This window comes from Phocoena phocoena, chromosome 15 (assembly GCF_963924675.1).
Source record: "Phocoena phocoena chromosome 15, mPhoPho1.1, whole genome shotgun sequence".
Classification (NCBI taxonomy): Eukaryota; Metazoa; Chordata; class Mammalia; order Artiodactyla; family Phocoenidae; genus Phocoena; species Phocoena phocoena.
The window spans coordinates 62,792,023-62,808,956 of NC_089233.1; the positions used below are offsets into that span (position 1 = coordinate 62,792,023).

The 16,934-nt window shown below is 48.1% G+C and overlaps 1 protein-coding gene across 2 annotated transcripts in view; it reads left to right on the forward strand.

Annotated features, from left to right (window-relative positions):
- The window catches only part of CHMP4B (charged multivesicular body protein 4B), a 47,674-nt gene extending 31,661 nt beyond the window's left edge, over positions 1–16,013 (forward strand). Inside the window, exons 2-5 of one of the 2 annotated variants that reach the window (XM_065892689.1) lie at positions 10,722–10,899; positions 12,620–12,734; positions 13,789–13,915; positions 15,146–16,013. In XM_065892689.1, the coding sequence (XP_065748761.1) occupies positions 10,722–10,899; positions 12,620–12,734; positions 13,789–13,915; positions 15,146–15,210 (485 nt within the window). In that variant the 3' untranslated portion in view covers positions 15,211–16,013. Of the gene's footprint in view, positions 1–10,721; positions 10,900–12,619; positions 12,735–13,788; positions 13,920–15,145 lie in introns of both variants that reach the window. The other variant, XM_065892690.1, reaches the window with a different exon arrangement.
- Positions 16,014–16,934: the final 921 nt, after the last annotated feature.

Genomic DNA, 16,934 nt, shown 5'->3' on the forward strand with positions numbered 1-16,934 from the left:
GTTGCCATACAGGAAAGAACCTTGCCTTAGATCCCAGAACATAGGCTATCTGACTGTGGCCCTTAAAAACCAAGGGCAGGGGCTTCCCTAGTGGCACAGTGGTTGGGAGTCTGCCTGCCCATACAGGGGACGCGGGTTCGTGCCCCGGTCCGGGAGGATCCCGCATGCCGCAAAGCGGCTGGGCCCATGAGCCATGGCTGCTGAGCCTGTGCGCGCAGCGGGAGAGGCCCGCGTGCCACACACACACACACAAAAAAAACCAAGGGCAGATCACTTTCCTTCCTGGGGTCCTAGTTCCCCAGCCTGGCCTCGAGTTACCCTTATCACAAGGAGGTACTTCCTGGATGCCTGCTGTTTCTAGGAAGTGGAACACCTCCTCTTCCTGCCCAAATTGAAACCCAGCTGCAGCAGAGCCGTGGGAAGCCATCATCTGTCCTTTCGGGGACAAGAGGATGCAGCCACACAGGCCTTTGCACTATTCCCCTGGGAGAGCCTGCTTCCCCTTGGCCATTTTCTTTTCCTCCTTATGGCCCAGGCCACTCCCACTGGCCCACTCTGGAATCATCTGCTGTTTACTCTGGGTCACTGCCACCTCTCTCCAAATGTAGTCCCAGAGAAGGTCCCAGACTCACTGTCCCTTAAACAAGCCCTGGACCCTTTGGTTTTAGAGTTCTAGGCATTCCAGTCGAGGTTAACACAGAAAAAAAGAGTGGACAAGTGACAGGAGTTTGAGAAACCTTACCAAGTTCTTATAGCTGTGGTCTCTGGGTCTTCTAGAATACAGAGGGGAGGTCATTTTAGGTCTTGGAAAAGATCTGGAGGCCATTACGGGGAGAGAGGACAGAGGGCCCAGCCCACTGGCCTCAGAAGAAATGACAGGGCAACGCTGGACTTTCTGGAATGCCCCCCCCCCCTTATCTCAGTGCTGTTCGGCTCCTGAGAACCTTAAGAAGCTTGTGGTCTAGGGAAGAGATAGGGCAAGCACAAGGAAAGAAGACATTTATTCTTTAAAACAAAAACAAAAGCCTCCCTACAAACTCTGTAACTATGTAGAATTGTCATCCCAAATGCAGAGGGGTTGATTAAATGGTTGGATTTTGTCACGCGTACGTCTAACCAATTTAAAATCCGCTAGACTTTTGTTGTTGTTGTTGTTAGAGGCTTTTACTGCCTGCTCTCATGGATTATCGATTAGTCGAGAGTTTCTGGGCAGACTGAGCTGCCCCTTGGATGCCTTTGGTGCTAGACTGCTGGCTTGTAGAATCTGTTGGGCAGGGAAGCACAGAGGCTCTCAGATCCCCAGACTCAGGCAGAAGCAGGCCAGCTGGTACAGGGTAGACGTTCCTTCATGGAGTAAGAACATGCCCTTTACAGAGAGGCAGCCTGGCACTGATCCCATGCTTGCCACTGCTTAACTGTATGACCTGGGCAGGCGATAAACTCTTTGAACCTCAATTTCCCCATCTTGAGATGGGACACTACAGTACCTACCATGTAGGGTAGGATTTTTTGGGGGGACCAGTGAGCACATAAAGCACAAGCCATGGTGCCTGGCATCCAAGAAGCCCTCCATAGGTGTTAGCTGCTGTTATATATTTCTCTCCACTGTGCCTCAGCTGTATACTGTTTCTTGGAGGGACACGCTGGGCTGGGGGAGGGACAGGAAGATACAGAGCTCCTCAGAGAGAATGTCAGACACGGGCAAGGAAAGAGAGGCAGAAAAGGAAAATGCTCATGTTTATCGAGTATTTTCAGCGATTATCTTTCTCACCTGTCCTTGGGGTAGCTATATCACTCCCATTTTCCATTTGATGAAGAGGTGAAATAATTCACCCCAGGCCAGTGTGACCCAGGGCCAGGATTCTGACACCAAGCCCTGTGCTCTTTTCTCTGTGCCCCAGTGCTGGTACAAGTCAACCAGGACAGAGTTTGATGGAGCTTGTGTTGGGTACATAATCAAGGTGGTATTAAATTGTTTTTTCCCAAGCTGTTTTTTGGGGGGTGGTGGCACAGGGACTCGTAAGTGGTATTGGTTCTTCTTCTACTGAAATAGGCTTTGAGGAGTCCTGTAGGTAGTAATACCAGTGACCAACATGAACTGAACACGTGTGCATGTCCGGCCCAGTGCCAGGAGCTTCACATACATGTCTCGTTTTAATCCTCACAATAACTATGAGGTGGGTTTTATTATTACGTGAGGATTAGTGCGGTTAAGTGATTTGCTTAGGCTTTACTTGATAGTGCAGCTGAAACTCACAGCTGGACAACTGGACTCCGTAAATGACCATTGTAATTTGATGTGACCCGCATTTCCTAAGCTTATTTGACCGTGTCTTATCTTGCCTTTACCTTTCTTTACAGAACATACTTTCTGTTTGCTGTTTAAATGATTTTGAAGCAGTTTGTTAGATTGTTAATTGAGTGGGGCTTATTTCTTTCATCTCTGTCCATGTTAAACAGTTAAGGGGCTTTTTTCTTTCTCGAATTTTCCCTCGCAGGGAGTACTATACTCTCTGTGTGTTTGCTGATGAAGTCAGCCGGGTTTCAGGCTCTGCTTTCCTGGTCATACACAAGTACTTATTTTATCATTGCTAAATGGAGTGTATTAGCTCCAGGCCATGGAGAGCAAATTAGGGGAACTGGGAGATACAACACAGAGAAGGAGGCTGCTCTGAAAAATGCTGTCTGCACCTCTAGCCTGAACTCTCCAGCTGTGGGGGAATAAACACAGCAGTGTCAGGGACAGCATTCTAAGGCTTTGGCAGGATGAGACCCTCTTTTCCACAGGTGAGCCTGGGACACTGAGTGACGATGAACACAAAATCGACTTTGGGCATTTTGGTTTTGGAGACCTTTCTGTAGGTTCCTAGCACCTTTATACAAGGTAGAGAAATGAGAGCCCAGTCCTGCCCCCGCCTTCTGAAACTACAGGCAGGATCAGCAGCACCCATTCTGGGGAGAGTCCTCTGGAACCAGACAGACCAGCACCTCTTTTCCGTTCGTTTTTCTTCTAAATGGGGACTTAGGAGAGCATATCAGGTAGCTTTCCGGTTCTTCGATGTGTTAGCATGAGCTTTTATTTTATTTTATTTTATTTTAATTTATTTTTGGCTGCGTTGGGTTTTCATTGCTGTGTGCGGACTTTCTCTAGTTGCGGCAAGCGGGGGCTACTCTTTGTTGCGGTGCGTGGGCTTCTCATCGTGGTGGCTTCTCTTTTTGCAGAGCAGGGGCTCTAGGCGCGTGGGCTTCAGTAGTTGTGGCTTGCGGGCTCTAGAGCGAAGGCTCAGTAGTTGTGGTGCACAGGCTTAGTTGCTCCGCGGCATGTGGGATCTTCCCGGACCAGGGATTGAACCCGTGTTCCCTGCATTGGCAGGCGGATTCTTTTTTGCAGTACGCGGGCCTCTCACTGTTGTGGCCTCTCCCGTTGTGGAGCACTGGCTCCGGACACGCAGGCTCAGCGGCCATGGCTCACGGGCCTAGCTGCTCCGCGGCATGTGGGATCCTCCCAGACCGGGGCACGAACCTGTGTCCCCTGCATCGGCAGGCGGACTCTCAACCACTGCGCCACCAGGGAAGTCCCAGCGTGAGCTTTTAAATGGGGTTTGCAAAAGGCAGAGTTTATGATTGGATGAAAGAGCATTAGGACAGTTTTCCTTATGCCAGGGGAGCTGCTGATTTATTTATAGCAACTTAATTTGGAAGTAACAGAGTTGAGGTAGTAGAAAGAGCCCTGGGCTGCAGACCTGGGTTCTAGTCCTGATTCTTCCTCTAACTCACTGTGGGATCCTTGCAGGCCGTGTCACCTTTTCTGGGCATCATTTTTTCTCTGTTTCTAATGAGATGGGTTGGACTTTGGGATCTCCGAGAATCCTTCAAGCCCCCTCTGCTTTTGATGCCAAGATTGTAACTCTCATTTGGTCAGGGTTTGGCAGGACATCCAGTGCCATGTGGTGCAGGGATGCTTACTGACAACCGTCCCTGCAGGAGGATGGGTTTCTTTGACATTGGTGGTGAACTTTGTAGTTTTGACTTTAGGTCTTTTCTTGCCCATACACAGGGCAGATGACAGGTGACCCCAGCGAAGTGACTAGTGGCTTGAGGGCCAGGTGTGGTTCTCCTGGCTGAGGGTACACTGAACATCTGAGGTTTATTCATGGTCACAGTGAGCAAGGAGCATCTGACTGATTGCTGGAGGTGGGCAAAGCAGGGCTGCCTCAGCTTCACCGGCTCCCTGCCTGCCAGTAGCTCTGCCGTGACCAAGCCACTGAAGGTTCTTCCGAATTCTCACTTAGCGTTGCATCTGTGGGTAAGTATCCCCTGGAGTGTGTTTGTGTTTTCTATGTAGTTCATGCTGAGAGTGGGAAAGAACCAGCGCTCTCCTCCTCTCCCAGCCCTTGGACCTTCTGCTGCATGAATTCAGATGTAGAATCTTGAGTCTTTGAAAGGACTCTAGACGTCATCGTTCATCCAGTGAGAGGATATTACTGGACCCTCCTTCTCCCCAATGCCTGAATCTCAATGTATCAGTCATTAGTGTACAGTTATGAGATCTTAGCATCTGTTGAGATGCCCTGGGCTAATGGCCTCTATTCTGAATGCCCCCAGATCAGGGCAGGCAAACTTGCCCTCCTCAGCAACTCTTCAAAGATAAGTCTTAAGTCTGCCTTTGCCGAGGAAAAAGGAATGTCCTACCTAGTTGTACCGAACTGATGCATTCTTTGAAAATGGTTTTGCTACCAGTCACTAACAGATGCCTTGCAGAAGGAGTTTCTGGTCCTGGGTGAATGTCTTTTCCACTGGTCTCTCTGCTTCTTAGGGTATCTCTTCTGTATTTTTTCTTCAAATAGCTGTTTAGAGTTTCTAATGAAGCAACTGTCTGGAGACCAATGTTTATTTCAACATGGTTGGAGTTGTTTTTGCTTCAGCTTTCAGAGCCAATAAAGCTGGTTATTAGATTCTGTAATTGCCGCTGTAATTACTCTCTTGGAACCAGCAGAGGCATAATTAAATATGGAGATTCCAAGGACTATTTTTTTCCATCTAAAAGCAACCTTTTAAACTTCTTTTGGCCTGGGGTAGATTTCAGTTGTTACAGCATTGTGTTCATGAATGATACGGCAGGGGCGGGGGGGGGGGGGGGGGGGGGGCGGGGGGGTGCCGGGGTTCTTTGGCAGAAAAGGGATTTATTTGAGCACCTTCTTTGAATATTTGGTTTAGATGAACTCCTTGTTAACCTAGTACTTGTTTTTATTTTTTTTCCATTCCCCCCCACCAGTTTTATTGAGATATAATTGACATATAACATTATATTATTTTTAGGTGTATAGTGTAATGATTTAATGTTTGTATATATTGTGAAATGATTATCAAAATACATTCAGTTAACATGCATCACCTCACATGATTACATTTTTTTTAAACTTTGTATTGAGAACTAAGTACTTGTTTTTTTAAACCAACCATCAGGAATTTAGAGAAGTATAAGGCAAGATACTAAGAGCTAGCACATATTTATGAAAAACATTGGGTCTGGCCCTTTTGGCTTTGGCTATATGTAGAAGCAAATTTTTGTGGTCAGCAATAAGATTGGGATGGAGGCTGTTTTACTTGAAGTGGAACGGTCTGCAGGAAGAGAGGCATTTTTACTCATTTAGCTTGCCCTAAGTTATACTTCACCAGTGTGCCACATGTTTGTAAGATACGGGGTGGTTCAAGTGCTCTGAATATTTATGTTTACACATATTTTCGCAGCCCAAGGGCTGACCCCATGTCAAATTTCAAGGTTACTCTATTCATGAACCATGTATGGAAAGGGGGAAACGAATCACTTACCCTTTCACTTTGGGGTTCTCAACTAGCTGAGAAATACACACAGGATTTAGATTGGGGTAAACAAATGGACTGTCTCTGCCAGAAGCCGTCCTGGAGAGTTCACTGCGAGGAGGGGAAGAGACTGTGTGAACCCTGCAGGCAGGAAGGGGAGCCCTAGAGGGCCAGGCTGTTCACTCAGGACTTTTCCTCCCCTCAGACAGGGCACACCTCGTGGCGAGGATACAGGGGGAAGGGTGGGCCCTTGCAAAAGTTCCTGTTTTATGGACCAGGACGAATGCAGGGAAAGAATGCTGCCCAATGACTGTTTTAGCCAGTGTTTCAATGACATGTTATCTTTTCTCCATTGAGTAAGAGGTATACAGGAGGTAAAATATGGGTGTACCCCACATGAGGGACCCTGCAGAGTATATGAAAAACTTAAAAAAACAGGTGAAATTGGAGATTCCGTTTAATATATATTAAGCACTTGCTGTGTACCAGTCATTGTGCTGGATGATGGTTTGTAAAGATGAATAATATAAACATTATTTCATTCATGGGGGACTCTTGCTTACCTCCCTGGTATGTTTGGGTGTTTGTTTCCAGATAATTTATTGCTTGGGGGATTTTAGCAGTGGGGTGTAGAGCAGAGAAATGCCAGATTGCCATGCAAGGAGTCACTGCCAATTGAAAATGTATTCGAGCAAAAGTTAAAACTATTCTAAACCTATGATGTTAACAGGCAAGGAATGGTTTTAAAAATCAGAACATAGCTAACTGTATAAAATCAAGGCTCCCGCTACACTCAGGACACTGAGAAGCAAGGCAAATGTCATCTTGTTGTTTGTTCTTGAGAACTGTCCCAGTGTCACTTGCCATCATCCCAAGCCCGTGTGGGAAGAGCAGAGGCCTGGGGGTTTATACAGACTAGTGGTTGAGCCTTCCCCTCCTCTCGTAACAGCAGGATGAGCCACTCCACCTTTCTTTTCTTTTTCTTTTTTTTAAATTTATTTATTTTATGTATTTACTTTTGACTGAGTTGGGTCTTGGTTGCTGCTCGAGGGCTTTCTCTAGTTGTGGCTAGCAGGGGCTACTCTTCGTTGCAGTATGCAGGCTTCTCATTGCAGTGGCTCCTCTTGTTGCGGAGCATGGGCTCTAGGCGCGCGGACTTCAGGAGTTGCGGCGCGTGGGCTCAGTTAGTTGTGGCTCTCGGGCTTTAGAGCGCAGGCTTAGTAGTTGTGGCACACGGGTTTAGTTGTTCTGCGGCATGTGGGATCTTCCCAGACCAGGGCTTGAACCTGTGTCCTCTGCATTGGCAGGCGGATTCTTAACCACTGTGCCACCAGGGAAGTCCCCACTCCACCTTTCTGATCCCCAGTCTTGTTGGTGTGGATCTGGGATCTGTGCCCTTGGACCATGCGGGAGGATTGAATGAGGAGGTGGGCAGGACTGCAGCAGCCGCCCTGCTTGCTTATCATGCAGCCGGCGCTCATAACACCTATTGAATCTTGACTGGTGAACAAGTTGTTAGAGGCTGGGCTATGCTGTGAGTGATGGGGGAGGCTGAGGAGGACCTGGGAAAGGGGTACATGGAGGGACATGGGCCTCAGAAGGCTTGAGAATCACTTGTTGATTAGGGTGTGTCTAAGTTGGTTTCTGTGGAAAAGCAACACAGTATCCGGGAAGTCAGGAGGAAGCAGCCCCAGGCCCTGAGCATTTGTATACCAGGACTCTCCCCAGATGCCTTCCATCTGCCGTGATGGTCAATGGCAAAGGGATTCGGAACTGGTGCTGGGGCTCCCGGAACCAGGCTTGTGGCGAGAATCCCAGTCCCTTGCCTCCCGCAGGGCCTTGCAGGCTACATTAAACCACGTGGAGGCTTTGTCCTGTGGGCAGAGGGAGCTGTTGCGGGTTCTTAAGCAAAGGGATGGCATGATTGGATATGTACTCCCTCTTCTGTGATCCCACAGTTCCCTGGATGCTCCCTGCTGCACTGGATGGTGCCTCCAGGGCAGGGTCCTGTCTTGTTCATTCATTGGGAGGCATAACAGTTAGTATGGCAGCCCATAGACTTTGAAGTTCCATACCTGGCTTAATCCCCTCTCTGCTGCCTACCACCTGGTAACCTGAGTTACAGAACCTCTCTGAACCTGTTTCCTCATCTGCTAAAAAGGGTGGTCATTTCTACCTTAAAGGGTTGCTGTTGTGAGGTACTTACTTGGCAAGCATGGCTTAGTACTAGCAGAAGGTGAAGATGTTCAGTAAAGGGTCTTGGGGACCCCTGGGTGTGACTGCAGGTTGGATTTTTTGAAGTCATAGGCCATCTGGCCATTCATACCAGAATGAGGGAGATAACAGGTTGAATGGCTTTTCAGCTTTTAGAGGCACATTTCATTGTTCTTCAGATTTTTAGCAGTGTTTCTTTAGCCTGCTTTATCCTTTGGCTGGAGGAATTTTCCTGGTGGTTTTTGTCTGCTGCTTTTATTTTTAAATTTTTATTTATTTATTTATTTATTTGTGGCTGCATCAGGTCTTCATTGCTGCACGTGAGCTTTCTCTAGTTGTGGCGAGCAGGGGCTACTCTTCATTGTGGTGCACGGGCTTCATGGGCTTCTCATTGTGGTGGCTTCTCTTGTAGCGGGGCACGGGCTTCAGTAGTTGTGGCATGCGGGCTTCAGTAGTTGTGGCTTGTGGGCTCTAGAGTGCAGGCTCAGTAGTTGTGGCACACGGACTTCGTTGCTCCATGGCATGTGGGATCTTCCCAGCCCAGGGCTCGAATCCGTGTACCCTGCATTCAGGGCAGGCGGATTCTTAACCACTGCACCACCAGGGAAGCCCTTGTCTGCTGCTTTTAAAGGAACTATGGACTGCTTACATGCAAGTCAAGGCCCTATTTCCTTGGCAAATGATTCTCAGGGTGCTATCCTAGGCTAACAGGGAGCTTTAGTGGAAGGAGTACGGGACCTATTCAGGTGACATATGGAGAAACCACAGCCCTCTTGGGGAGGTGATTGACTGTTGCCTACAGCCTGCAGGAGGTGGCTTTGGTATGGAGCTGGGGGGGCATGAGTGCATGGGTGCATATGTGTCTACATATGTATGTGAGGCTAGTGCTGTCCAGGCCAAGGCAGGTGCCGGCAGCCAATTCCTTCTGCTTGATTCTGTGCAGAGCCTCCTTCCTGGCTTCGATGCCCAGCTAAGATGTGTGCTAATGATGCTTTTCAGTGTAAAGAGGGGAACTAAAATAGTAAGGGGAGGGAAGCCTGGGTTTTGAGTTGGGAGGTGTGGTTTGGCCCTTGCTCTGCTACCAAGTCATCTTGATCCAATTGCTTGCCCTGACTGAACCTTAAAACGAGATTATCTCCTATAGCCTAAACACACCAGGAGGCTGAGAGTGATGATGGCATTGATTTGACCAAATGGTCAGACTCTAGATTAGTCCCTGACAGGGAGTTCTGTCTTTATTTCACTTGTGCTGTTTTCTATGATAGGGAATGCTATAGTTATCATCTTCAGGCATGGGGCTTTTTGCTTTTGTTGAATACATTTCCAGAAAGAAATTACTGGGTCAGAGGGCAGAAACAATATTATGGCTGTTGCTGTGTGTTGCCATGTTACTTTTCAGAAACATTATAACAATTTACAGTGGCCGGCTGTGTGTGAGATAGCATTTTAAGCCCAAATGATCCAGTATTTGCTATAGTCGTTATTTATTATTTTGTTATTTAGTTGACATAAAATGATACTTTAAAGCTGCTTTGGGCTTCCCTGGTGGTGCAGTGGTTGAGAATCTGCCAGCCAATGCAGGGGACATGGGTTTGAGCCCTGGTCTGGGAAGATCCCACATGCCACGGAGCAACTAGGCCCGTGAGCCACAACTACTGAGCCTGCGTGTCTGGAGCCTGTGCTCCACAACAAGAGAGGCCACGATAGTGAGAGGCCTGCGCACCGCAGTGAAGAGTGGCCCCTGCTTGCCGCAACTAGAGAAAGCCCTCGCACAGAAACGAAGACCCAACACAGCCAAAAATAAATTAATTTAAAAAAAAAAAGATACTTTACCTTAGCAATGACTTCTGAGGACTTAAAAAAAAAGCTGCTTTATAATAATTAGAGCTGCTGGTTTTTTGGGTGTGCACTGTGTTTAATGTTGTGCTAAGTGTTTCTGTTATGTTATCTCATTCACAGTGAACCTATCAGGGAGGCTAAGTAGCTCACTAGGTCTGAGAGCTGGGGTTTGAACCTAAGGCAATTTGACTTCAAAGCACATTCTTTTTCTGGGTGTCCTCCATGCTTTGATTTGTATGTGTGCGGTTACCAAAGAGTGTGAACTTTTGCTTATGTGCCTGACTGCATTTTGAAGTGTGTGAATTTTGTATAATTTTCTGCTTTTTACAATTTACTTTTCGCTGCGTTGGGTCTTCGTTGCTGCGCATGGGCTTTCTCCAGTTGGGGCGAGCAGGGGCTACTCTTTGTTGCGGTGCGCGGGCTTCTCATTGTTGTGGCTTCTCTTGTTGCAGAGCATGGGCTCTAGGCACATGGGCTTCAGTAGTTACAGTATGCGGGCTTAGTAGTTGCAGCACGTGGGCCCTAGAGTACGTGGTCTTCAGTAGTTGTGGTGCGTGGGCTTAGTTGCTCTGTGGCATGTGGGATCTTCCCGGACCAGGGATTGAACCCATGTCCCCTGCATTGGCAGGTGGATTCTTAACCACTGTGCCACCAAGGAAGTCCCTAGTATAGTTACCTTAGAAAATTGAATGTGCTTTTTGTGTAGGAGAGATTATTAGCCCTCTGTTATAGTGGAAGCAGAAACTGAAGTGCATCCATCACATTTAGGGAGAAGGCTCAGTGAACTCTAGGACATTGCTCTGTATCTGGGCTCTCTGAAACCCTGTTTTCTTCCCCCTGTGCAGCTGCCCTCCAGGCACTGAAGCGCAAGAAGAGGTATGAAAAGCAGCTGGCACAGATTGACGGCACACTGTCAACCATCGAGTTCCAGCGAGAGGCCCTGGAGAATGCTAACACCAACACCGAGGTGCTCAAGAACATGGGCTATGCCGCCAAAGCCATGAAGGCTGCCCACGACAACATGTACGTGGCCACCCACTGGTGGAGGGGGGCACCCATGTGGAAGGGCAGTGCTGGCCCTGGAGTGCCTCAATCCCGAGCCATGGCCTTGGGCAGACCCCTTGACTTATCCATTCAAGCACCTGAGTTTGTTTTAATTTGCATTCTTTTTTGGAACTCCTTTTAAAATAGATTATGTGCCCTGCTGCCCTCGGAAGCAGATCTCATGGAATGAAACAGTGTTTTCTGAGTAATTCAGGGTTATTGGGATGAATATAGAGTTTCAAGCTGGAAAGGTCCTTAGAAGTTTCTCTCACCCAAGCCTCTGATCATCAAGGTGGGGAAGTTTGTCCCAGGGAGGGGAGGTGACTTGCCCTGGGTTTGTGTAAACTTGGATAGAACTGGGATTAGAATCAATGCCCGTGACTTTCGCCTCGTGCTGTCAGGGGTCCTGAAAAATGTGGTACATTTGAGGGCTTTAACTCCCTCTCTTCTTAGTTCTGTTTTTGATGGAATTTTCTGCCTCCCCCCTTGCTCTTGGGCTTTGGCTATCATGTTGACAGTATTCTTGACCTCAGCATTCCTTCCTTTATGTGGCTACTTCTCATATACAGTGGCCGAAGAAACTAGATAACCGAGCTTGTTATATTTGTAATTAAAGGCCAGGGTAACACTAGGCTCCAGATGAGGGCCTCTCCCAAACAGAACAAAATTCTGCATTTGTTTTAGTGCTTGAACTTGGCATTGTATATTTGGGGGTGCTTGGAGCACTTTTTTGCTTCCTTTGGGTACTCAGCCGCGCTGTAGAACAGGGACTGGCCAAATGCAACCTGTGGGCCTGCTGCCAATTTTTGTAAATAAAATTTTATTGAAACACAGTTGTGTCCATTAATACATATTGTCTGTGGCTGCTTTTGTGGCACATGGCAGGGTTGAATTTTTGTTGCAGATCATATGGCCCACAAATTCTAAAATATTTACTGTTTGGCCCTTTACAGAAAAAGTTTGTTGATCCCTGTTCTAGAAGTGTGGGATTGCAGGAAAAGTAGCCTTCAAATAACTGAGCTATCGTCTGAGGGGATGTTCACTGGACTGAGCCTCCTGAGTGAGGTCCATGTCTGCTTCATGTCCATGTTCTCCAAGGTGCCTGGCGCACAGCACGTCTCAGTGAATACTGTGCATGCCTTGAAGTATACATGTGTATATTATATTGATTAATTGTAAGTTTATATGATTGACAGTGTTATAGAAAATAATTCTGCATTGTTTGCTTTTCCTTTGGGGCCTAGTAGAGGAGCCATAAGTGGATCTATGTAGATGGGAAGGGTCTGTCAAATGGCGTGGCTCTGTTTTATGATTTGTGATTTTACCTCCCCCGGTGCAGAGTTACCCTTGAGCTTGAAGAGCTACTGGCCCAGGAGTTCAAGTCCCATGGTCTCATCCAACGTGTTTACCAGTTTGCATGAGAGACCCTGACAATGGCACCTAACTTTGCCAAGCCTTATTTCCTTAGGGTGTTGGACTAGGCGATGTCTAAGGATGCTTCCATCTTCTTGATTCTGTGATCCTCTATTTTAAAGAGGAGGAGGAAGACAAAGTAAAGACAAAAAAATAATTCCTCAGAGGGAGTAATTGTGGGGCTGGGGCTGGGCAGCAGACTGCGGGGAGCGGGGCTTCTGCTTCTGCCTCACAGGCCCTCTTTACACAGACTGTCCAGCATGACATCTGTCTGTTTCATTTAAAGGGACATCGATAAAGTTGATGAGTTAATGCAGGACATTGCTGACCAGCAGGAACTTGCAGAAGAGATTTCAACAGCTATTTCAAAACCTGTAGGGTTTGGAGAAGAGTTTGACGAGGTGAGTGGTTTCATGCAGATCACACAGGCTTCACAAGTGATTCCTGGGCTGCCTCTGATGTGCTCTTGAAGCCTCTCTGGCAGGGAATATGTGGTTTGGAAGTCACCAGTTCTTGTCCCTCCAGAGACTTGAACATAGACAGGGCATGGTATTAACCCTCCCTAATTCTGGGTTTTGAGGGCTGCTTTCACTGTTTGGGGAGCTTAGGTGGAGTAAAGGAGCCTTTGTTGGGACCCCTCAGCAGACTTCAGGTAAACATTGGTTTCAACAGGTAGTTACCTGCACCTTTCCGTGGTGAGTCCTGGGCTCAGAGCTGGGGCAGCTGAGGTCACCATGCCCTGGAGAAGTTTACAGGATTTGCCCTCAGACAACTCTGATGTGAGATAAAGGTGAAGCCAAGGAAGGAACATTTACACCTGATCCCCCCTGAAGGATCCGTCTGGAACTTGGCCACCTACCAGTTTCTGCTGTGGCAATTAGAACGTTGGGTCTCTTAGGTTTTTAAAATACAGTTACAGGCCCTGTACCTCATTCTGCCTTAGATTTGAGTGCACTGAAGGTCAGGCTCTCTTCATCAAACCTAATTCTTTGTGCTGATTCCCACTGTATAGCTGAGGAAACAGCCTGTGGCTCTTACCCTTGGCTCACAGCACCAGGCTTTTCATGTTTTCAGACTGGAGTTTGATGGACTAGTCAAGTTCATTTCAATTCAGCAGACATTCCTGAACATTCACTCAGTGCGCCCAGTTCTGAGATAAGGAAATGGGAACGATAAAATACAGTCCCTTTCCTCAGAATGCTCACAGCCTAGTGCAGGGGCCCCAGACGTAGACAGCAATAATAGCTCATAGTGTGTTACGTTCACCAGTAGAAGTATGTTTAGGATGTTTGAGTCACAGAGTGTGGACCTGGAGTTCATCTCCCCTCTGACCTTCTCAGAGGGGCTGTGGGGCTTTTAAAAAATGAGCCACCCCCTGAGCCATCAGCTAAGAGGTACCACTGGAGGGGCTGGGATTCCAAGGTTGTCTCTCATTTTTGTGTTTGCTTTTACCAGGATGAGCTCATGGCAGAATTAGAAGAACTAGAACAGGAGGAACTAGACAAGAATTTGCTGGAAATCAGTGGACCGGAAACAGTCCCTCTACCAAATGTTCCTTCTATATCCCTACCATCAAAACCCAGTGAGTACTTTTAGCCACAGTCATGACATACCCATGACCCACGTGGTGGGTAGTCTTGTGGTTGGTTGGCTTCAGTTTGGGTCCTGAGTTGCCCAGAGTTGAGAACCAGATAGGATCTGTTGTGACAGCCCTAAAGACAGTGTCACCTGCTCTTTCCTAGTTTCTCTGTAGAGCAGGGTTTCATAACCTTGGCACTGTTGACATAGCCAGATCATTCTTTGGGTGGGGACTGGGAGGGGGCCCTGTCCTGTGCTCTGTGGATCTCTGGCAGCACCCATGGCCTCTACCCACTAGATGCCAGTAGCATCCCCCTCCCCAAGTTTTGACAACCAAAAATGTCACCGGAGTTTGCCAGATGTTGGGGGGTGGGGCGGGTCACAGCCAGCTGAGAACCATTATTGTAGAATTACTCTCCCTGTGCCACCAAACAAGGGGAGAGTTTGACAGCTCTTGCTCCCCGTCTAGTATCCTGTGCTGTGCACACCTGTAAAAGCTGGGGCCTCCGAGGTTGCCGCGGTAGGAAGGAAACAGCTTTGGCTTTTTTAGAAACCTGGTTCTATAAAACCTTCACTTCCTTCTTCCTTGCCCGCGCCTCCCGCCGCCCCGCACTGTTTCACCCTTGGGTAGAAGTTTTCCACACAGAACTTCTAGAAAAGGTGAAGCTGCTTGATTTGGCATGGAGAGAGAGGCCAGGGAGCGGGGTGTGACCAGGCTGTATCACCTCACTCTCCCACAGATCAAGGGGAAGTGGCCCCTCTAGTCGAGTCAGCTGCCCGGGGTGGGGTGGGGGCAGAGGGGGTCCGGAGGCCATCCAGCAAGCTGCCGGCAGCGTATAGAGGTGGCTTAAGCCCTCGAGGTGGAAAGGGGTGGCGGGCGGGGATTAGAGCTCTTCCGGGGTTCTTCCCGCTCGCCCCCACCTTGCATGCTCTGGGACTGAGGCCATGCATGGAGCCTGATGGACTCTCAGTGTAGAGTCCTCCCTGCTTTGTCTGGCTCCGGTGTGGGGGGAGGGGAGGTGCTGGGGAAAGTGTGCCTGGTTATCTGGAGTTGTATGTTGCAGCCTTTAGGCACAGAGAAGCAGTCTGCTGATAGCCTGGAGATGAGGCTGGCTGCAGGGGCGGGGCTGTTTTGTAGACACCATGTAGCGCAGCCCTGGCATCCAGCCAGAGTGTGTGGTGAACACTGCAGCCAGCCTTCCTAAACTAAACAGCTTTTCCTCTCTTCACACAGCCAAGAAGAAGGAAGAGGAAGACGACGACATGAAGGAATTGGAGACCTGGGCTGGATCCATGTAACTGGTCCAGCGCGGGCTGGGCCCAGACAGACTCTGGTGGCCTGCGAGGCGGGCAGGCGCGTGTGTGTGTGGGGCAGGCAGGCCGTGGTGCAGGCAGGTTCCATCGCTCTCGAATCTCCCTCCAAAGCAGTAGGGCTGCGTCACTGCTCACTCTGCATAGCATGGTCTGCACCCAGCGGTACGGGGTGGGGGGAGGGGGGTGGGGGGCTGGGAGGTGCCTGCTGTTTACAATGTTGAATTTCTGTAAAATAAACTATTTGCAAATCCAACATTGAGCTTCTGGACTACGCTAACTCTACTGCTGAACCTCAATGGAAAGGGTCGACCGTTTGCAGTTGAAATGATCTGAAAATGTAGCCTCTGTCCTTTTATGTCAGCTGACTTGTCGCACATCTCTTTGTAAGACTCGTATGGTACTGGCAGAAGAATCATTTTTTTAAAGCCATAGGCTTTTCCTTGTCCTTGGTTGTAATAATGCATCTGATTTTTGTTTCCTCAAGAGCTGTATTTCTGTCCATCATGTGTGTACTGGCCCCTGTGTTTCCCACGCTGGCCCACTCCTCTCTCCCACTCGCCTGGTCCTTTTGGAGTTTGTGACACTGATTTGAAATGGATGGTGTTCTTTTGAGAGCGTGTGAGATTGTTAGAGTTAAATTCCAGCTATACATTTTTCTAACATAGCTCTAAGGTCCTTGTTGCTGTTTGTGATAACTGAGAGATAACTCATTGGAAACATGTGCATACATTTATATTCAGATGAAGTTATGGTTTGCACCATCTATTAAATATCTCGATTAATTTTCATACTTTGCCATTGTGTTTAATCATTCTGTCGTTTGCTTTGGGAGTTGGCCCTTTCCAGGCCAGCGTCGTATCCAGTGGAGTCTGTAGAAACATGGAAGACTTGAGCATGATGTGTATCAACAATTTGAACCAAGAGCAGAGCGTGTCTTACTAGAAATGTGTTTAGGTTCCAGAAGCCATGGATCTGTGACCTTCACCTTGCTTGGGGACCCTCTGGGCACAGTTCAGGAGTGAGTTTGTGCTTGTGTGGCTCCAGGGTCTTCCCTAGTTCTCCGTCAGCATCCGTGGGCAATGCCAGCAGGACAACAGACCCTCCACCTGTTGGAAACATTGGTGTGCCCACTGACTAGGCCCATCTGGTGCCTTTCCTGTGGGGTGGAAGCGTAGGGCAGTGACTGAGAATCTAGCTCACAAGTCCTAGTCTCAGGTCTGCTGTGACTTGCCCTGTGACTGTTACCCGGCCTCTTCCACTGTCTCTAGTTTTCCTTAGTCTTACACCTTAAGAATCTGATGAACACTGTGGACCCGCTCCTTCAGAAAAGTGGGTCTATGCCTATTCATCCCACCTTCTGCGTGCAAATTGGCAGAATTGAGAGGATCGCCCTCCAGTACCCATCCCCAAACCTCTTGAGATTAAAACCAACCTGATAAACAACAAGGTCCTACTGTAGAGCACAGGGAACTGCATTCAATATCCTGGGATAAACCATAATGGAAAAGAAAATAAAAAAGAATGTATATATGTGTATAACTGAGTCACTTTGCTGTACAGCAGAAATTAACACAACACTGTAAATCAACTCTACTTCAATAAAAAAATAAGAAAAGAAAAGAAACAAGTCAAAAAAAAAAAAAAGGCAACCTGAGTTCACAATTAAACATGCCATCGCTCACTGGGTGTCAAGCTGTCCACCTGCCCTG